Consider the following 14792-nt stretch of genomic DNA (forward strand, 5'->3'; position numbering starts at 1 on the left):
GCCAGGATTTGTAGTGCACTGGTCCCCCTCACATGCCAGGACACCAACCGGGCACCTTAGGGGGCACTTGTAACAATCCCTCCGGTGGTCGTCTGGTCATTTAGGGCACTTTTTTGAGACTTGTTCGTGAAAAAAATGGTCCAAAAAAAGTGACCCAAATTCGCGCTAAAAATGCCTTTCTTTTTTCAATTATCAGCCGAGGATGCCCATCTCTCCTCGGCCGATAAACACGGCCCAGTCCCGCCGTCACCAGGCCTCTGACATGCCCCCGTCAACTTTGGCCGTTTCCGCAACAGATTGCAGTTGAAGATGCCCAAAATTGGCTTTCGATTATACTGATTTGGGCGCCCACGGGAGAAAGATGCACATCTCCCGATTTGGGTCAAAATATGGGCATCTTTCTCTTTCGAAAATAAGGTGGATAGTCCCCCCTTTTTACACATGTGCACATACTTATCTTTTAGAAACAAGATTTGTCACATTAGATGGTGAAAGATATAAGAAGTGAGTTTTCCTATGGTGAAAAGGTAAATATGCATTTATAAAAAAAATTTTCTTTATGTCTATAATATACTACACTTATTTTTGCATCAATTTCCTCACAATTTTCCCAGTGTTCATAGTCATTTATGTATTATTTATGTATGATTTATTCATTGACTACGTTATTTTGTACATTTTTATATTGCACATTTTTTCCATGATTATGGTCACTTATGTATGTTTCATCTTCTGGGTACTATGATGGTATTATTCAAAAACATGTACATAATTTTAATATTCATCCATGGGAATTATGCTTCATTGTTTTTTTTACTTTTATTATTATGTTTATGACAATATTATTTTTATGGAAATAGGGCTCATAACTGTAATTTGATTTTATTCCCCTTTAAATGTTAATGCTTTTTGACTTACTTTTTTGAATTATTATTTTTCTGAACTATTTCTGATCATCTCTGATTGTTTGTGGACATTTTTATTACAATGGTTATGGCTATCATTGTGCTATTATTCACCTTCATATTCAGTTGCTGATTGTCATTATTTTTATTATTACTATTTTTATTGCATCACTCATGTTCAACAATGGTTTATCATTAAAATTTGCATCTCTAAGCCAATTGAATATGGCTATACATGTCTGATTCTCTATACATGTCATTTCATGCCTATTCACAGTCTTTATATGACATTTCTATACGATATCTTTATATCAATCATTTCCTTAGATATGAGAACATCATGTCAACTTACTGTCTGTATATGATACTTTTATTTGATGCTTTGTATGGTTTCTTTATATGACATTTTTATATGATGTGTGTATGTTGTTTTTCAATAGACTCCTGATGCAGGCCTGATAGGCCGAAACACAGCTGTGTTGAGTCTCAATCACCGACCATCTGTATTTTTTATTATTTTCTATTTTTGGTTTCATTTGTCTAACAATCAATAAATTTGTTTTTAACTAGATTTCTACTTGAAGCATCATCCTCTTCATTTTTGAGTCATCTTCGCTGTTTTGTTTCTGTTTATGGTTTTTGTAAAGACTGGTTTGTTCTGTTTTTCGCATCTGTAAACTCAATCACCACATGCTCCAGGGCAATCTCTGCTTCATCCTATTCTAACGCCCACCTGGAAACTGGTCAAATGCAAAGGACGACTTCATGAAATTTATCTCATACACCTGCACTCACAATGGCAGCGTGATCATACTGGGCAACACTAACTTACACCTCGACTGTCAACTTTATAGGAACACCCAAGACCTAATGGATTTCTTGAACACGTGGATCATCCAACACACAATAGCCAGCACTACCCACAACAAAGGTCACCAGCAAGACATGCTAAATTACAGACTAGAAAATCACCACAAGATGAAAATCAAAGACGCAGTACGGTCACCAACCCCATCGTCAGACCACTACATGCTAACATTCACCCTGGAATGGCCAGAATGGGATAAAAAGACAACACACAAGGCCTGAATCAACTCCAAGCCAACAAGAGGAATAATCAATGCAGAATAATTCTGGCATAACATAAACCAAAGTCATGTGTTAGATCAGCAAGACACAACCACCTTCCTGAATCAATGGGATGAGGATAGGTGTACAAAATGTATTAATTTTATTTGGATTTTGCTCACATCTTTTCAGTAACAGCTCAAGGTGAGCTACATTTAGGTACACTGGGTATGTCTCTGTCCCTGGAGGACTCACAATCTAATTTTGTACCTGAGGCAAAGGAGGGTTACGTGACTTGCTCGAGATCACAAGGAGCAGCAGTGGGATTTGAACCAGCCACCTCTGAATGTCAAGGCTGGTGCTCTAACTACTAGATCACTCCTGCACTGGAGAAGCTGAAAAACCAGCACAGGAAAAAAGCCACCAATGGATGAACCAGGAACTATCATGACTGAAAAAAGCATGCAGGAGACTTGAAAGGAAATGGTCATGCAACATATCCGATGAAAATAGGGCCCAATGGCACAAAATGATCCAAAAATACAAATCTGAAATCAAGAAAGCCAAAGTCAAGTACTATGAAGACAAAATAGGCAGCAATCAACCAAATTCCAAAAAACGTTTCGGGTTGGTAAATAGCCTGCTTGACACACAAGAATTGAAAGCGGACAATAAACAACAACCCTTGGCACAAGAGCTAGCTAACTACTTCGAACAGAAAATTTCAGACATATAAAGAAGTCTCCCCACCCCTACGAACAATATAGAAGAATACCTAGAAATTACAAACAAAAAGGATGACCCCATACCAGCAGACAGATCATAGACAACCTTTGCACCGCCATCCACCGATATGGTTAAAATCCTTGTGAAAGAATATGCCAAATCACAATGTCCCCTATACACCTATCTAAATTTCCTGCTAAAGAATGCCCCGACACATTTATAGACTGTCTAATGAAGTACATCACGTTCATGCTAAACCAGGGCCAATTCTCAAAGGAAAAAGGAGGAATCATCCTAACTCCTATCCCAAAAAACAACAAGATCACTTGAGATGTTATAATCAACTACAGACCTGTAGCATCCATCCCCCTACTTACCAAGGTAATGGAGAGCATAGCAACCAAATTATGTTGGTAACCAAATACATGTTACGCTTTTCCATACTGCATAGCTCACAATCAGGCTTCTGCCCAAACCACAGCACAGAAACTGTACAAACATCATGGATGTCAGACCTAAGAAAAGTGATCAGCACAGGTTGCAGGGCCATGATTCTCCAATTTGACATGTCATCTGTGTTCGACCTGGTTGACCATGGACTGCTACTAAACATGCTAGACAACATAGGAATAGGAGGCAATACTCTATCCTGGTTTGAGGGATTCCTAAGTAGCAGATCCTACAAAGTAAAGATGCAAGGATCCCTATCCATGGAATGGACCCCAGAATGTAGAGTGCCCCAGGGCCCCCCCATCTCCCCATCACTATTCAGCATTCTGATGGCCCCCCCTTAGGCCACAGACTAGAAACAAATGGCTTTAAAACATACACCTACACAGATGATATAACCATATGCATCCCCTTTGCAAGCAACATCACAGCTGCAAAAAGAGACATCAAACGTGTACTCGACCTGATGGAAACCCGGGCTACAACTTTCAAACTGAAACTCAATAGAGAAAAAACAAAGCTCATGGTGATAACCAACCCTACCAAACCAATAACATGCAACAAAATCCAAATAGATCAAACGAATATACACTAGACCCAACTGTCAAAGTACTAGGTATAATGATTGACCAACACGTGACGCTAGAAACTCTAGCGTCCGACTTAACATCAAAAGTCTTCAAATCCCTCTGGAAACTATGACGAATAACAGCATACTTCTCAAAATATGCCTTCCAGATCCTAGTCCAGAGCCTTGTCCTGTCCCAGATGGACTACTGCAATGCATCTATACAGGATGCAGAGAATACATGCTCAAAAAAAACTAAAAACAGTACAAAACACAACTGCATGACTGACCTGAGCAGCATCCAAATATGACCGTGCTGCAATACCTATATTGGCTACCAATAAGAGCAAGAGTGATATTCAAAATCTGTACCTTCGCATACCAGATTTATGGCATCGCACCAAATTACATGATGTCATTGATCGAACTACTGCAACTTACCCTCAAGGAAAAACTAAGAGACTACCTCATCGTACACCATCCCAGCAGCAAAGGGGTAACCCATGAAACAGTCCACACCACCAACTTCCCAGCCAATGCCGCCAAATGGTGGAATGCACTACCTAGGGCCACACGACATCACACCACCTACAAAAGCTTCTGTGAAAAATTAAAAACATTCCTGTACAAAAAATTCCTGAAGATTGATCCAACCTAGCATTACACTACAAGCAGCTCTGCACCACCTCACAAGTCCAATTAACTTGACCATCTACTACTACTACTACTTATCATTTCTATAGCACTACTAGATGTACGCAGCACTGTACACTTGAACATGAAGAGACAGTCCCTGCTTGACAGAGCTTACACTCTAATTAGGACAGAGAAACAGGACAAATAAGAGATAAGGGAACTACTAAGGTGGAGATGATAAAATAAGGCTACTGAACAAGTGAGTAAAGATTAAGAGTTAAAAGCAGCATCAAAAAGGTGGGCTTTTAGCCTAGATTTGAAGACGGCCAGAGATGGAGCTTGACGTACCAGCTCAGGAAGTTTATTCCAGGAATATGATGCAGCAAGATAAAAGGAACGGAGTCTGGAGTTAGCGGTGTAGGAGAAGGGTGCAGATAAGAGAGATTTACCCAGTGAATGGAGTTCCCGGAAAGGAGCGTAGGGAGAGATGAGAGTAGAGAGGTACTGAGGAGCTGCAGAGTGAATGCACTTATAAGTCAATAAGATGAGTTTGAACTGTATGCGGGAACGGATAGCGAGCCAGTGAAGTGACTTGAGGAGAGGGCTAATATGAGCATAGTGACACTGGCGAAATATAAGTCGTGTGGCAGAATTTTGAACAGATTGAAGAAGAGAGAGCTAGCTAAGTGGGAGACCTGTGAGAAGCAAGTTGCAATAGTCTAAGCGAGAGGTGATAAGAGTGTGGATAAGGGTTCTGGTAGTGTGCTCAGAAAGGAAAAGGTGAATTTTGGTGATATTATAGAGAAAGAAACAACAGGTTTTAGCAGTCTGATGAATATGTGCAGAGAAGGAGAGAGAGGAGTCGAAGATGATCCCAAGGTTACGAGCTGATGAGACAGGGAGGATGAGAGTGTTATCCACAGAAACAGAGAATGGGGGAAGAGGAGAGGTTGGTTTAGGGGAAAAGATAAGAAGCTCAGTCTTGGTCATGTTTAGTTTCAGATGGTGGTGAGACATTCTGGTGACAATGTCAGACAGGCAGGCTGATACTTTGGCCTGGATTCCTGCTGAGATTTCTGGTGTTATCCACAGAAACAGAGAATGGGGGAAGAGGAGAGGTTGGTTTAGGGGAAAAGATAAGAAGCTCAGTCTTGGTCATGTTTAGTTTCAGATGGCGGTGAGACATTCTGGTGACAATGTCAGACAGGCAGGCTGATACTTTGGCCTGGATTCCTGCTGAGATTTCTGGTGTGGATAGGTAGATCTGGGAGTCATCAGCATAAAGATGGTACTGAAAACCATGGGATGATCAGAGTAACAAGGGAAGAAGTATAGATGGAGAAAAGAAGAGGTCCCAGGACAGATCCCTGAGGTACACCAACTGACAGTGGGACAGAAGTGAATGAGGATCCACCAGAGTATACACTAAAAGTACGATGGGAGAGATAAGAAGAAAACCAAGAAAGAACAGAGCCCTGAAATCCAAGTGAGGACAGCGTATCAAGGAGTAGGTTGTGATCAACAGTGTCAAAACCAGCAGATAGATCATGCACCTATGTACATCTGACTTATATATCTGACCTCTATTAAATTGTATTTTCTGATCAAATTTGATATTGCACTACCTCACAAGATACTTTCCTCCTACCTCTACTCAATTTGTATTTCCTGACTGAACTTAAGTAAGCCACATTCAACTGAGTCCCCAACTGGGACGTATGTGGGGTATAAATCCAATAAAGTAAACAGCTATGGTTAAAGGAAAGCAATAGGCCCTGATAGTCACACACAATCAAAAAACAAAAAACATAGGATTTTACCCTCAGGGAGGATGAGCAATTTTCAAGGCTGTTACGAGTTTTTTTCCATGCAGGTTATGCAATGCTACTGTTAAGGGTGTGATATCCAGTTGTGCATTTTTTGCAGAATTATTCTAAGATAGGTGGGTTTGGGACGATTGTTTAATCATCAAAATTCATGGGGAGGGTGCAAGACTCAGTTTCCAAGAGCGCCATATACAGTTGCACTATTTTGGGGTAGAAGAATTCTGCAGCACAGTACATGAAAAATCACTGGTGAAGGGAGGATGTCAATAATCAAATTTCTGTGCCATCAGGATGCCAGCATGCATCGGAATTCCAAATAAATTATAGGGATTTAGTTGGGATCTGTCAAAACGGATGCAGTGCATTCCAAATACTGATTAAACTCAATATAATCAAGATTTTGAAAAAGAAAAAAAAAAGACACTATGGTTTCAAAATCTTGCTCTTGACTTCTTTGATTATCGTTTCCTCTAGAGCACAGATTCAACTCTGGGGAACATCAACTGAAATATATTGTCATTTTTGTGGTGTGAGACAGTTTGCAGACTGGGGTATTACCTCACAAGGTACTGAAAAATACCTATAACTTTCTTCTTAACTGCCTACCACATGAAATGTCAAGAAAATATTTAAGAACATTTTTTCATGTATCTCTAACTCCACCACTTATCTAGAATAGCTTATCTCCCCTTTAATTAGACCAGAACACATTGTACTAGTAAATAAGCAGGCAGCAAACAATTTTGCATAAATTATGCTCCTCAGAAGAAGCAAATTCACAATCAGTTTTTCTTTGGAGCTTAGGTAGAGATGAGAGACACTGACCTCATCCTCATCCTTAGACAGCAGCTGGGCACAGGAAAGAAAATCCTCGTATTTGGCAAAGGGAATGACGGGTTCTGGCAGTTCTCGTAGGTACAATTTCAGGAGAGACGCTACAGTGTGAACATCTGTACTGCTGCAAGAGGATAGAAAGAGAAATCTTAGAAGCCTTCAGGTACATAAGCAAACCACAGCTATTCAAAAAAAATGCATTCAGATGCAATTAGCAAGCTTTTATTGGCTTGTGGGAACCCAGGCATTTACTTGGCAAACCCTCAAAAGAGCAAAGCACAAAAACATTCTTCTAACAGGTATGAACAATGCATACAAAGGCTCCCTAACAGCTACCTTAAGGGATACTTACAGTGAATTAACAGGCTTTCTGAAAATGCTAATTATATCTTGTTAAAATCACTACAGCAAATCATTTTTCTTCTTCGTGGCATAAGATACAGTAAATTCTGTATCAGAGAAGAGTTCTAGGCATCTGCTTCTGGCATTTTATGCTGTCAGATGGTTTGTCCAATGTTTAAAGGTGAGTACAAACTTACGTTGTAAACTTTCCACGGACAGGGAAATACCTAGTGTAGCTGAATGCAACTCAGTTTGAATTACTACTGAAAAACATGTAAACTTAATTCAAACAACATTAATTAATTAATTAATTAACATTTACCTATGAAAATTAATTCCCCCCTGATTTTGAGTCCATGTCAGTCAGCGTTTTTTTAGATGCTGGTCGCTAAGAGTAAAGTAAATCTGGATATTAACATAAGAACATAAGCGTTGCCATACTGGGACAGACCAAAGGTCCATCAAGCCCAGTATCGTGTTTCCAACAGTGGCCAATCCAGGTCACAAGTACCTGGCAAGATCCCAAAACAGTACAATATATTTTATGCTGCTTGTCCCAGAAACAAGCAGTGGATTTTCCCAAGTCCATTTTAATAATGGTTTATGATTTTTTCTTTTAGGAAGATATATAAACCTTTTTAAATCCTCACTAAGCTAACTGCTTTTACCACATTCTCTGTCAAAGAATTCCAGAGTTTAATTACTGTACACATTGAGTGGAGAAATATTTTCTCCAATTTGTTTTAAATTTACTACTTTGTAGTTTCACTGCATGCCCCCTACTCCTAGTATTTTTGAAAAGGATAAACAAGCAATTCACGTCTACCCGTTCCACTCATAAGTACATAAGTAGTGCCATACTGGGATAGACCAAAGGCCCATCAAGCCCAGCATCCTGTTTCCAACAGTGGCCAATCCAGGTCACAAATACCTGGCAAGATCACAAAAAAGTACAAAACATTTTATACTGTTTATCCCAGAAATAGTGGATTTTCCCCAAGTCCAATTTAATAATGGCCTTTGGACATTTCCTTTAGGAAGCCGTACAAACCTTTTTTGAACTCTGCTAAGCTAACCGCCTTTACCACAGTCTTTGGCAATTAATTCCAGAGTTTAATTATATGTTGAGTGAAGAAACTTTTTCTCCGATTCGTTTCAAATTTACTATTTTGTAGATTCATTGTATGCTCCCTAGTTCTAGTAAGGAGCATGCAACGTCTACTCGTTCCACTGCACTCATTATTTTATAGACCTCTATCATATCTCCCCTCAGCTGTCTTTTCTCCAAGCTGAAGAGCCCTAGCCACTTTAGCCTTCCCTCATAGGGAAGTCATCCCCTTTATCATTTTCGTCGCCCTTCTCTGCACCTTTTCTAATTCCACTATATCTTTTTTGAGATGCGGTGACCAGAATTGAACACAATATTCGAGGTGCGGTTGCACCATGGAGCGATAGAAAGGCATTACAACGTCCTAATTTTTGTTTTCCATTCCTTTTCTATTAATACACAACATTCTATTTGCTTTCTTAGCTGCCACAGGACACTGAGCAGAAGGTTTCAACCTATCATCAATGACGACACCTAGATCCCTTTCTGACTTCTAATGTGGAACCTTGCATTACGTAGCTATAATTCGGGTTCCTCTTTCCTACATGCATCATTTTGCACTTGCTCACATTAAATGTCATCTGCCATTTGGATGCCCAGTCTCCCAGTCTCATAAGGTCCTCTTGCAATTTTTTCACAATCTTCTTGCGATTTAAAACCTTTGAATAACTTTGTGTTGTCAGCAAATTTAATCACCTCATTAGTTATTCCTATACCTAGATCATTTATAAGTATGTTAAAAAGCAGCAGACCCAGCACAGACCCCTGAGGAACTCCACTATCTACCCTTCTCCATTGAAAATACTGACCATTTAAGCCTGGTAGTGGCTACGGCTGAATATCTGGAGTCCACACTGACTGGCTATGCTGTCCTAACTTTATCTGCATAGCTATCTGATTAGCAGTCTGAATATTGTCATTCACTGGGTAACTTCTGGCTCCGCCCATAGACCACTTTGGCATTATCTAGTTCAAGGGTGGACAGCCTCAGTTCTTGAGGGCCACAACCTAGTCAGGTATTCAGGATTTCCCATTGGGGAAATCCTGAAAACCTGACTGGATTACGGCCCTCAAGGACTGAGGTTGCCCACCCGTGATCTAGATAGTGCCAAGGTGGTCAGAGAAAATATTCAGTGACACGTTTCAGATAGAGCTGCTGATTATCCCTCTCATCTGCATTTATCCGGGTAGGAACCAATCCTACCCAGGTGTGTGTTTTTAAATACCAACCCCTTTTTTCTTTTCTTGTAGCTGAATATGAAACAGATTTTATCATTATATCATAAATGGAAAGGAATGGAGATGGAATTTGATATACCGCCTTTCTGTAGTTCCAATCAAAGTGGTTTTCATTTCATATACAGATGCTTATTTTGTACCGGGGGCAATGGAGGGTTAAGCAACGTCCAGAATTACAAGGAACTGCAGTGGGAATTGAACCAAGTTACCCTGGTTCATAGGCCACTGCATTAACCACTAGGGTTTACCTGTAATGTTAATTTTTGAAAATGTTATGTCACTTACCTGCTTATTTTCAAAGGAGATGGCCGGCCATCTTCCGACACAAATCGGGAGATGGCTGGCCATCTCCTAAACCCGGCCAAATCGGTATAATCGAAAGCCGATTTTGGCCGGCTCCAACTGCTTTCCGTCGCAGGGCCGGCCAAAGTTAAAGAGGGTGTGTTGGCAGGGTACGGAAGGCGGGACGGGGGCGTACCAGTTACGAGATGGCCGGCTTCGGCCGATAATGGAAAAAGAAGGCCGGCTCTGACGAGCACTTGGCCGGCTTCACTTGGTCCATTTATTTTTAGGACCAAGTCTCAAAAAAGTGCCCCAACTGACCAGATGACCACCTGAGGGAATCGGGGATGACCTCCCCTTACTCCCCCAATGGTCACCAACCCCCTCCCACCCAAAAAAAAATTAAAAATCATTTTTTTTGCCAGCCTCTATGCCAGCCTCAAATGTCATAATCAGCTCCCTGACAGCAGTATGCAGGTCCCTGGAGCAGTTTTAGTGGGTGCAGTGCACTTCAGGCAGGTGGACCCAGGCCCATCCCCCCCTACCTGTTACACTTGTGGTGGTAAATGAGAGCCCTCCAACTCCCCCCCCAAAATAAACCCCACTGTACCCACATGTAGTTGCCCCCTTCATCCCTAAGGGCTATGGTAGTGGTGTACAGTTGTGGGGAGTGGGTTTGGGGGGGATTTGGGGGGGCTTAGCACACAAGGTAAGGGAGGTATGCCCCTGGGAGCAATTTTTGAAGTCCACTGCAGTGCCTCCTAGTGTGCCCGGTTGGTGTCCTGGCATGTGAGGGGGACCAGTGCACTAAAAATGATGGCTCCTCCCACAACCAAATGCATTGGATTTGGCCGGGTTTGAGATCGCCGCCATTAGTTTCCATTATCGCTGAAAACCATTGCCGGCCATCTCTAAAGCCGGCCCAAATGTTGAGATTTGGCCAGCTCCGACCGTATTATCGAAACGAAAGATGGCTGGCCATCTTGATTCAATAATACGGTTGGGATGCCGCTTTACGGGGCCGGCCATATAGATGGCTGGCCCAGTTCGATTATGCCCCTCCTAGTTGAGTATTCAAGTGTTAACCTAAGAGGAATATTTCTTTGAATGCAGAAAATGAGTAGATGCTTGCATGAAAAAAATTCTGTTTAGGAAAATTCAACTCATCCCTTTTTGGTAGAAATGAGTTTCTTATTTCAGTTTTTCTTCAGCTTTCATTACTAATTATCCTCTTAATAAATATTCCTTTTCTCATTTTGGGAATGTCTTTAAAGTCTAAGTTCATCAAATAAATCTATTTTGGTGTGCCATACTGGTGTCACATTTTGGCTGTTTACCCTGGACTCTGTGCTCAGTCATTCTATTGATTCTCTGACATACGTACAAGTGTGGAAGCAAGTTTAGATAGTTTTTGGGCGCCCCATTTGATTATGCCCCTCAATGTCACTTAAAATATATATAATGTGAAAATCACATACCTGTAGAACCAATAATAATAATACCAAAAGGTTGTGAACCACCGACTAGATTCACGCTCCAAACAGGCATGGAACCTCTAACTTTCCTTGAGACACTTGGACTCTACATTTTTGGGATCTAAAATAAGAATTTACCCTGATTTATCTAGAGAAGACGCAAAGTTTTTTTTAGCTTTGCGTCCGAGGATTCTGGCAATAGGTGCAAGCTTTGTACTTAAATTTCCTTGTATTTGTCATATATTATTTCAATCTAAGCAATTTCAATTCTTTGATCACAAACAATTAGAAGAATTCTTATTAAGCAAGGAAGAGGTTAATTTAACAGTCTAGTCATAGACGATACACTGTAAGATAGCTTGGAGTAAGCCACCTGGGTAAGCTGTATCATTAATTTTAGTTAATTATAAGATGTATAAGTATATATATCTAATTCTTTTTTGTTATTTCCTTTCTTGGATCAATTACCTAAATATTATTGTGGTCGATATTTAATGAAAAATTTAGCTAAATGATCTATATTTCTTTAGATTTATTTTCCAGATTTGTGTATTATCACTCATAAGATGTATATTATGACTGTTATAAAATTTAATAAACAAAATTAAATCGAACCTGAACTTGTTTGAAATAATGCAGGCTACAAATGTCATAAATACATAATTACATTCTAGAAAGGTGTTTTTCACACATAAAGGCTTTTTAAATAAAAATTTCCCAGGGGTTACTGGTTGTGAGCACTCTGGAGGGCGGGTACAAGGGAGAGGGGATAGTGGTTCTTTCAGCCGGCATCATCCCCGGTCATTCAGCCCAGCTAGGAGAGCAGGGCGCCCTCTAGGGATCAAACTGCCAGGGAAAGCTGTAATGCAGGAAAAGAACTACACTCCCCAGAAGCCAGTGCAGGGTCAGCTGAACTCTCGGGAGGGGGAGGGTGGAATGACTGATTGGGAGATGAGGTCTGATCCTGGAGATGGGGAACAGCTGGTGGAGCTTGGGGAGGAGGAGGAGATGGAGTGGAATAAAGCAGAGGTAGAAGGAGAAGGTAAGGAGGAGTGCATGGAGGTTGGAAGGTTTGCTCAAACTTCCTCAGGAAAGGTAAAGGCTTTGGTGGCGGGAGTGTGGCCCAAGCTGTGCATACTTGGAGAGGATAAAATAATCCAGTGGGGAAGCCACTGGTGGAAGAAGCTAACCCATAAACTATCTAAGGGTAGAAGATAGTGCTGATGAGGGAAGGCTACAATTGGGAGCAAGACAAAGGTTTGCTGGGGGGTGATATTCTGAGTAAGATTGGACTGTGTTAATAAGCTGAATGTGGAAAGACTGAACTGACTCTTGCATTCTTGAGGAAGAAACTGCTTGAAGATTAAAGCTGTATTAAAAGATGCTGAGAGAATAAAGACCTGTGGTTTTCAAGAACTATAAGACTGCTGAAGTTTGTGTGTCCCAGTTGTGAGCTGATCCTGGGCGCAGGTCAGCTGGGCAGCAGTTAAACTAGGCTAGAAGCAGTGCAGCAAGGCGGTGGTTGCAGCTCGTACTGGGGAAAAGCTAACCAAGCTAAGCAGGGTCGACCCCGGCTCTCACCTGGAAGGGTGACCTGGTTACATGGTATAAATGTACACAGGATAAGAAGACAGTATGTAGTTTTATGTGAGTCACATGTACATGTGTTCTGGAGCAGAGTTTGGGCACTGCACGTACAGATGGAGACATGATTTCCATGTGTATTTTATAAAATACTTGTACTTTAGACACTTACCATTTAGGTCTGCTCCTGAGCAGGCTTCAATGTCTGTGACGTCATTTAGGGCACAATATCTGCTGCTTTTCCACTAGTAATTTATAAAGACACATAGGCTGGAACAGGGGCGTAGCCAGACCTCACGGTGGGAGGGGGCCAGAGCCTGAGGTTGGAGGCACATTTTGAGTGCCGCCCCGCCACCCACTAGCTTCCTCGCCCCCCCCCCCCCCCCACCGCTTCACCTCACCTCCTCGCCCACCCACCGCCTTTCCCCCTCACAAACAAATACCTTTGCTGGCGGGGGTCCCCAACCCCCACCAGCTGAAGCCCTCTTCAGCGCCAGTCTCCGGAGCAGCCGTGTTTGCTGCCTGCCCCCTGCTATTCTTTCTTCTTGCTCCTCCTGTGCACGCTGACGCTGAGCGTCAGCATGCACAGGAAGAGCAAGAAGAAAGAAGAGCAGGGGGCAGGCAGAAAACGTGGCTGCGCTGGAGACCGGCGCTGAAGAAGGCTTCAGCTGGTGGGGGTTCGGGACCCCCGCCAGCCAAACCTGGGGCCCGGATAAAATTGGGGGGGGGGGCAGGCCCCATGTCCCCCCTAGCTGTGCCCCTAGGCTGGAAATAGGCACCTTTTGGGTCTTCATATTAACTGCATTTTCTAAAATTACCCTCTTACTGATTGACAACCAGAAAGTACAACATACCTGTCAAACAAAGGCTTTTCCCCACAATCAAAAGCATCCTGAAGGTCCTTTACTAGGTTGGCTTGGCCTGGCATCCGAAACAAGCCTTCTTCAGCAAGCCCATGCTCCCGAATAAAATCCACACATTGTTCCACCAGTAGTGGAGCTAACCTCTGGCCATACTTTCTTTCATAGAGCACGGTGTCTTCCAGGCGCTGGCCGAAGATTCCTGAAAATAGGAAACAGTCAAACATTCATTTCAGCTGGTCTGCTAGCAAGTATACTACTACTACTAATCAGGGCCGGTCTTAGCAAGTGCGGGGCCCTATGCAGACCAATTTGGTGGGGCCCCATCCTAGCCCCGCCCCTATCCTAGCCCCGCCCCGCCCATTGATAAGATTATTCAGTTTTTAGAAAATTTTTTATTTATGAAATTTCAAATAAAGACAAATGAAGCTAAACTTGTACAGAAAAACTGATTGAAATAATAAGCACAATGCTATCATGAAACCCCCCTCTCCCAAGAAATTATTCAGTTCAAGTCCACAATTAGTAGTTCAAATTCTCATAACCCCGGGGGGTCAGAGGTGCGGACACACAATCTCTCCACTGCAAAACACTATACACAAACTTGTGCAAAAACACAGTCAGAACCTTACCAAACCATAACAGCACTAATTCCAAGGACAGGACGAGCTACAACCTTATGCATAGAAAGGCAGAACTGTAATTACACCAGGCTCTATAACACCAATACACTACCTTGTGAAAAAAAAGGGCTGCAAATACTACACGCTAGCAGGATACTGTACCTTGATCACACATGAAAAACACATGACACAACAAATATGAAGGCAAAATACTGAATGGAAAGTTACCTCAAGAAGTCAGACTCAGCATGCAGCAATACTAGAAA

General features: G+C 41.9%; 1 protein-coding gene across 4 annotated transcripts in view; it reads right to left on the reverse strand.

Moving 5' to 3' along the window:
* ARHGAP22 (Rho GTPase activating protein 22) overlaps positions 1-14792 on the reverse strand; it is a 341624-nt gene that overhangs the window by 41191 nt on the left and 285641 nt on the right. For all 4 annotated transcript variants that reach the window (XM_030203167.1, XM_030203166.1, XM_030203169.1 and 1 more), the window contains 2 exons: positions 13898-14105; positions 7005-7137 (listed from right to left, as the gene is read on the reverse strand). In XM_030203167.1, coding sequence (XP_030059027.1) covers positions 7005-7137; positions 13898-14105 — 341 coding nt within the window. The remainder of the gene's footprint in view (positions 1-7004; positions 7138-13897; positions 14106-14792) is intronic.

Source organism: Microcaecilia unicolor, chromosome 5, assembly GCF_901765095.1.
Source record: "Microcaecilia unicolor chromosome 5, aMicUni1.1, whole genome shotgun sequence".
NCBI lineage: Eukaryota > Metazoa > Chordata > Amphibia > Gymnophiona > Siphonopidae > Microcaecilia > Microcaecilia unicolor.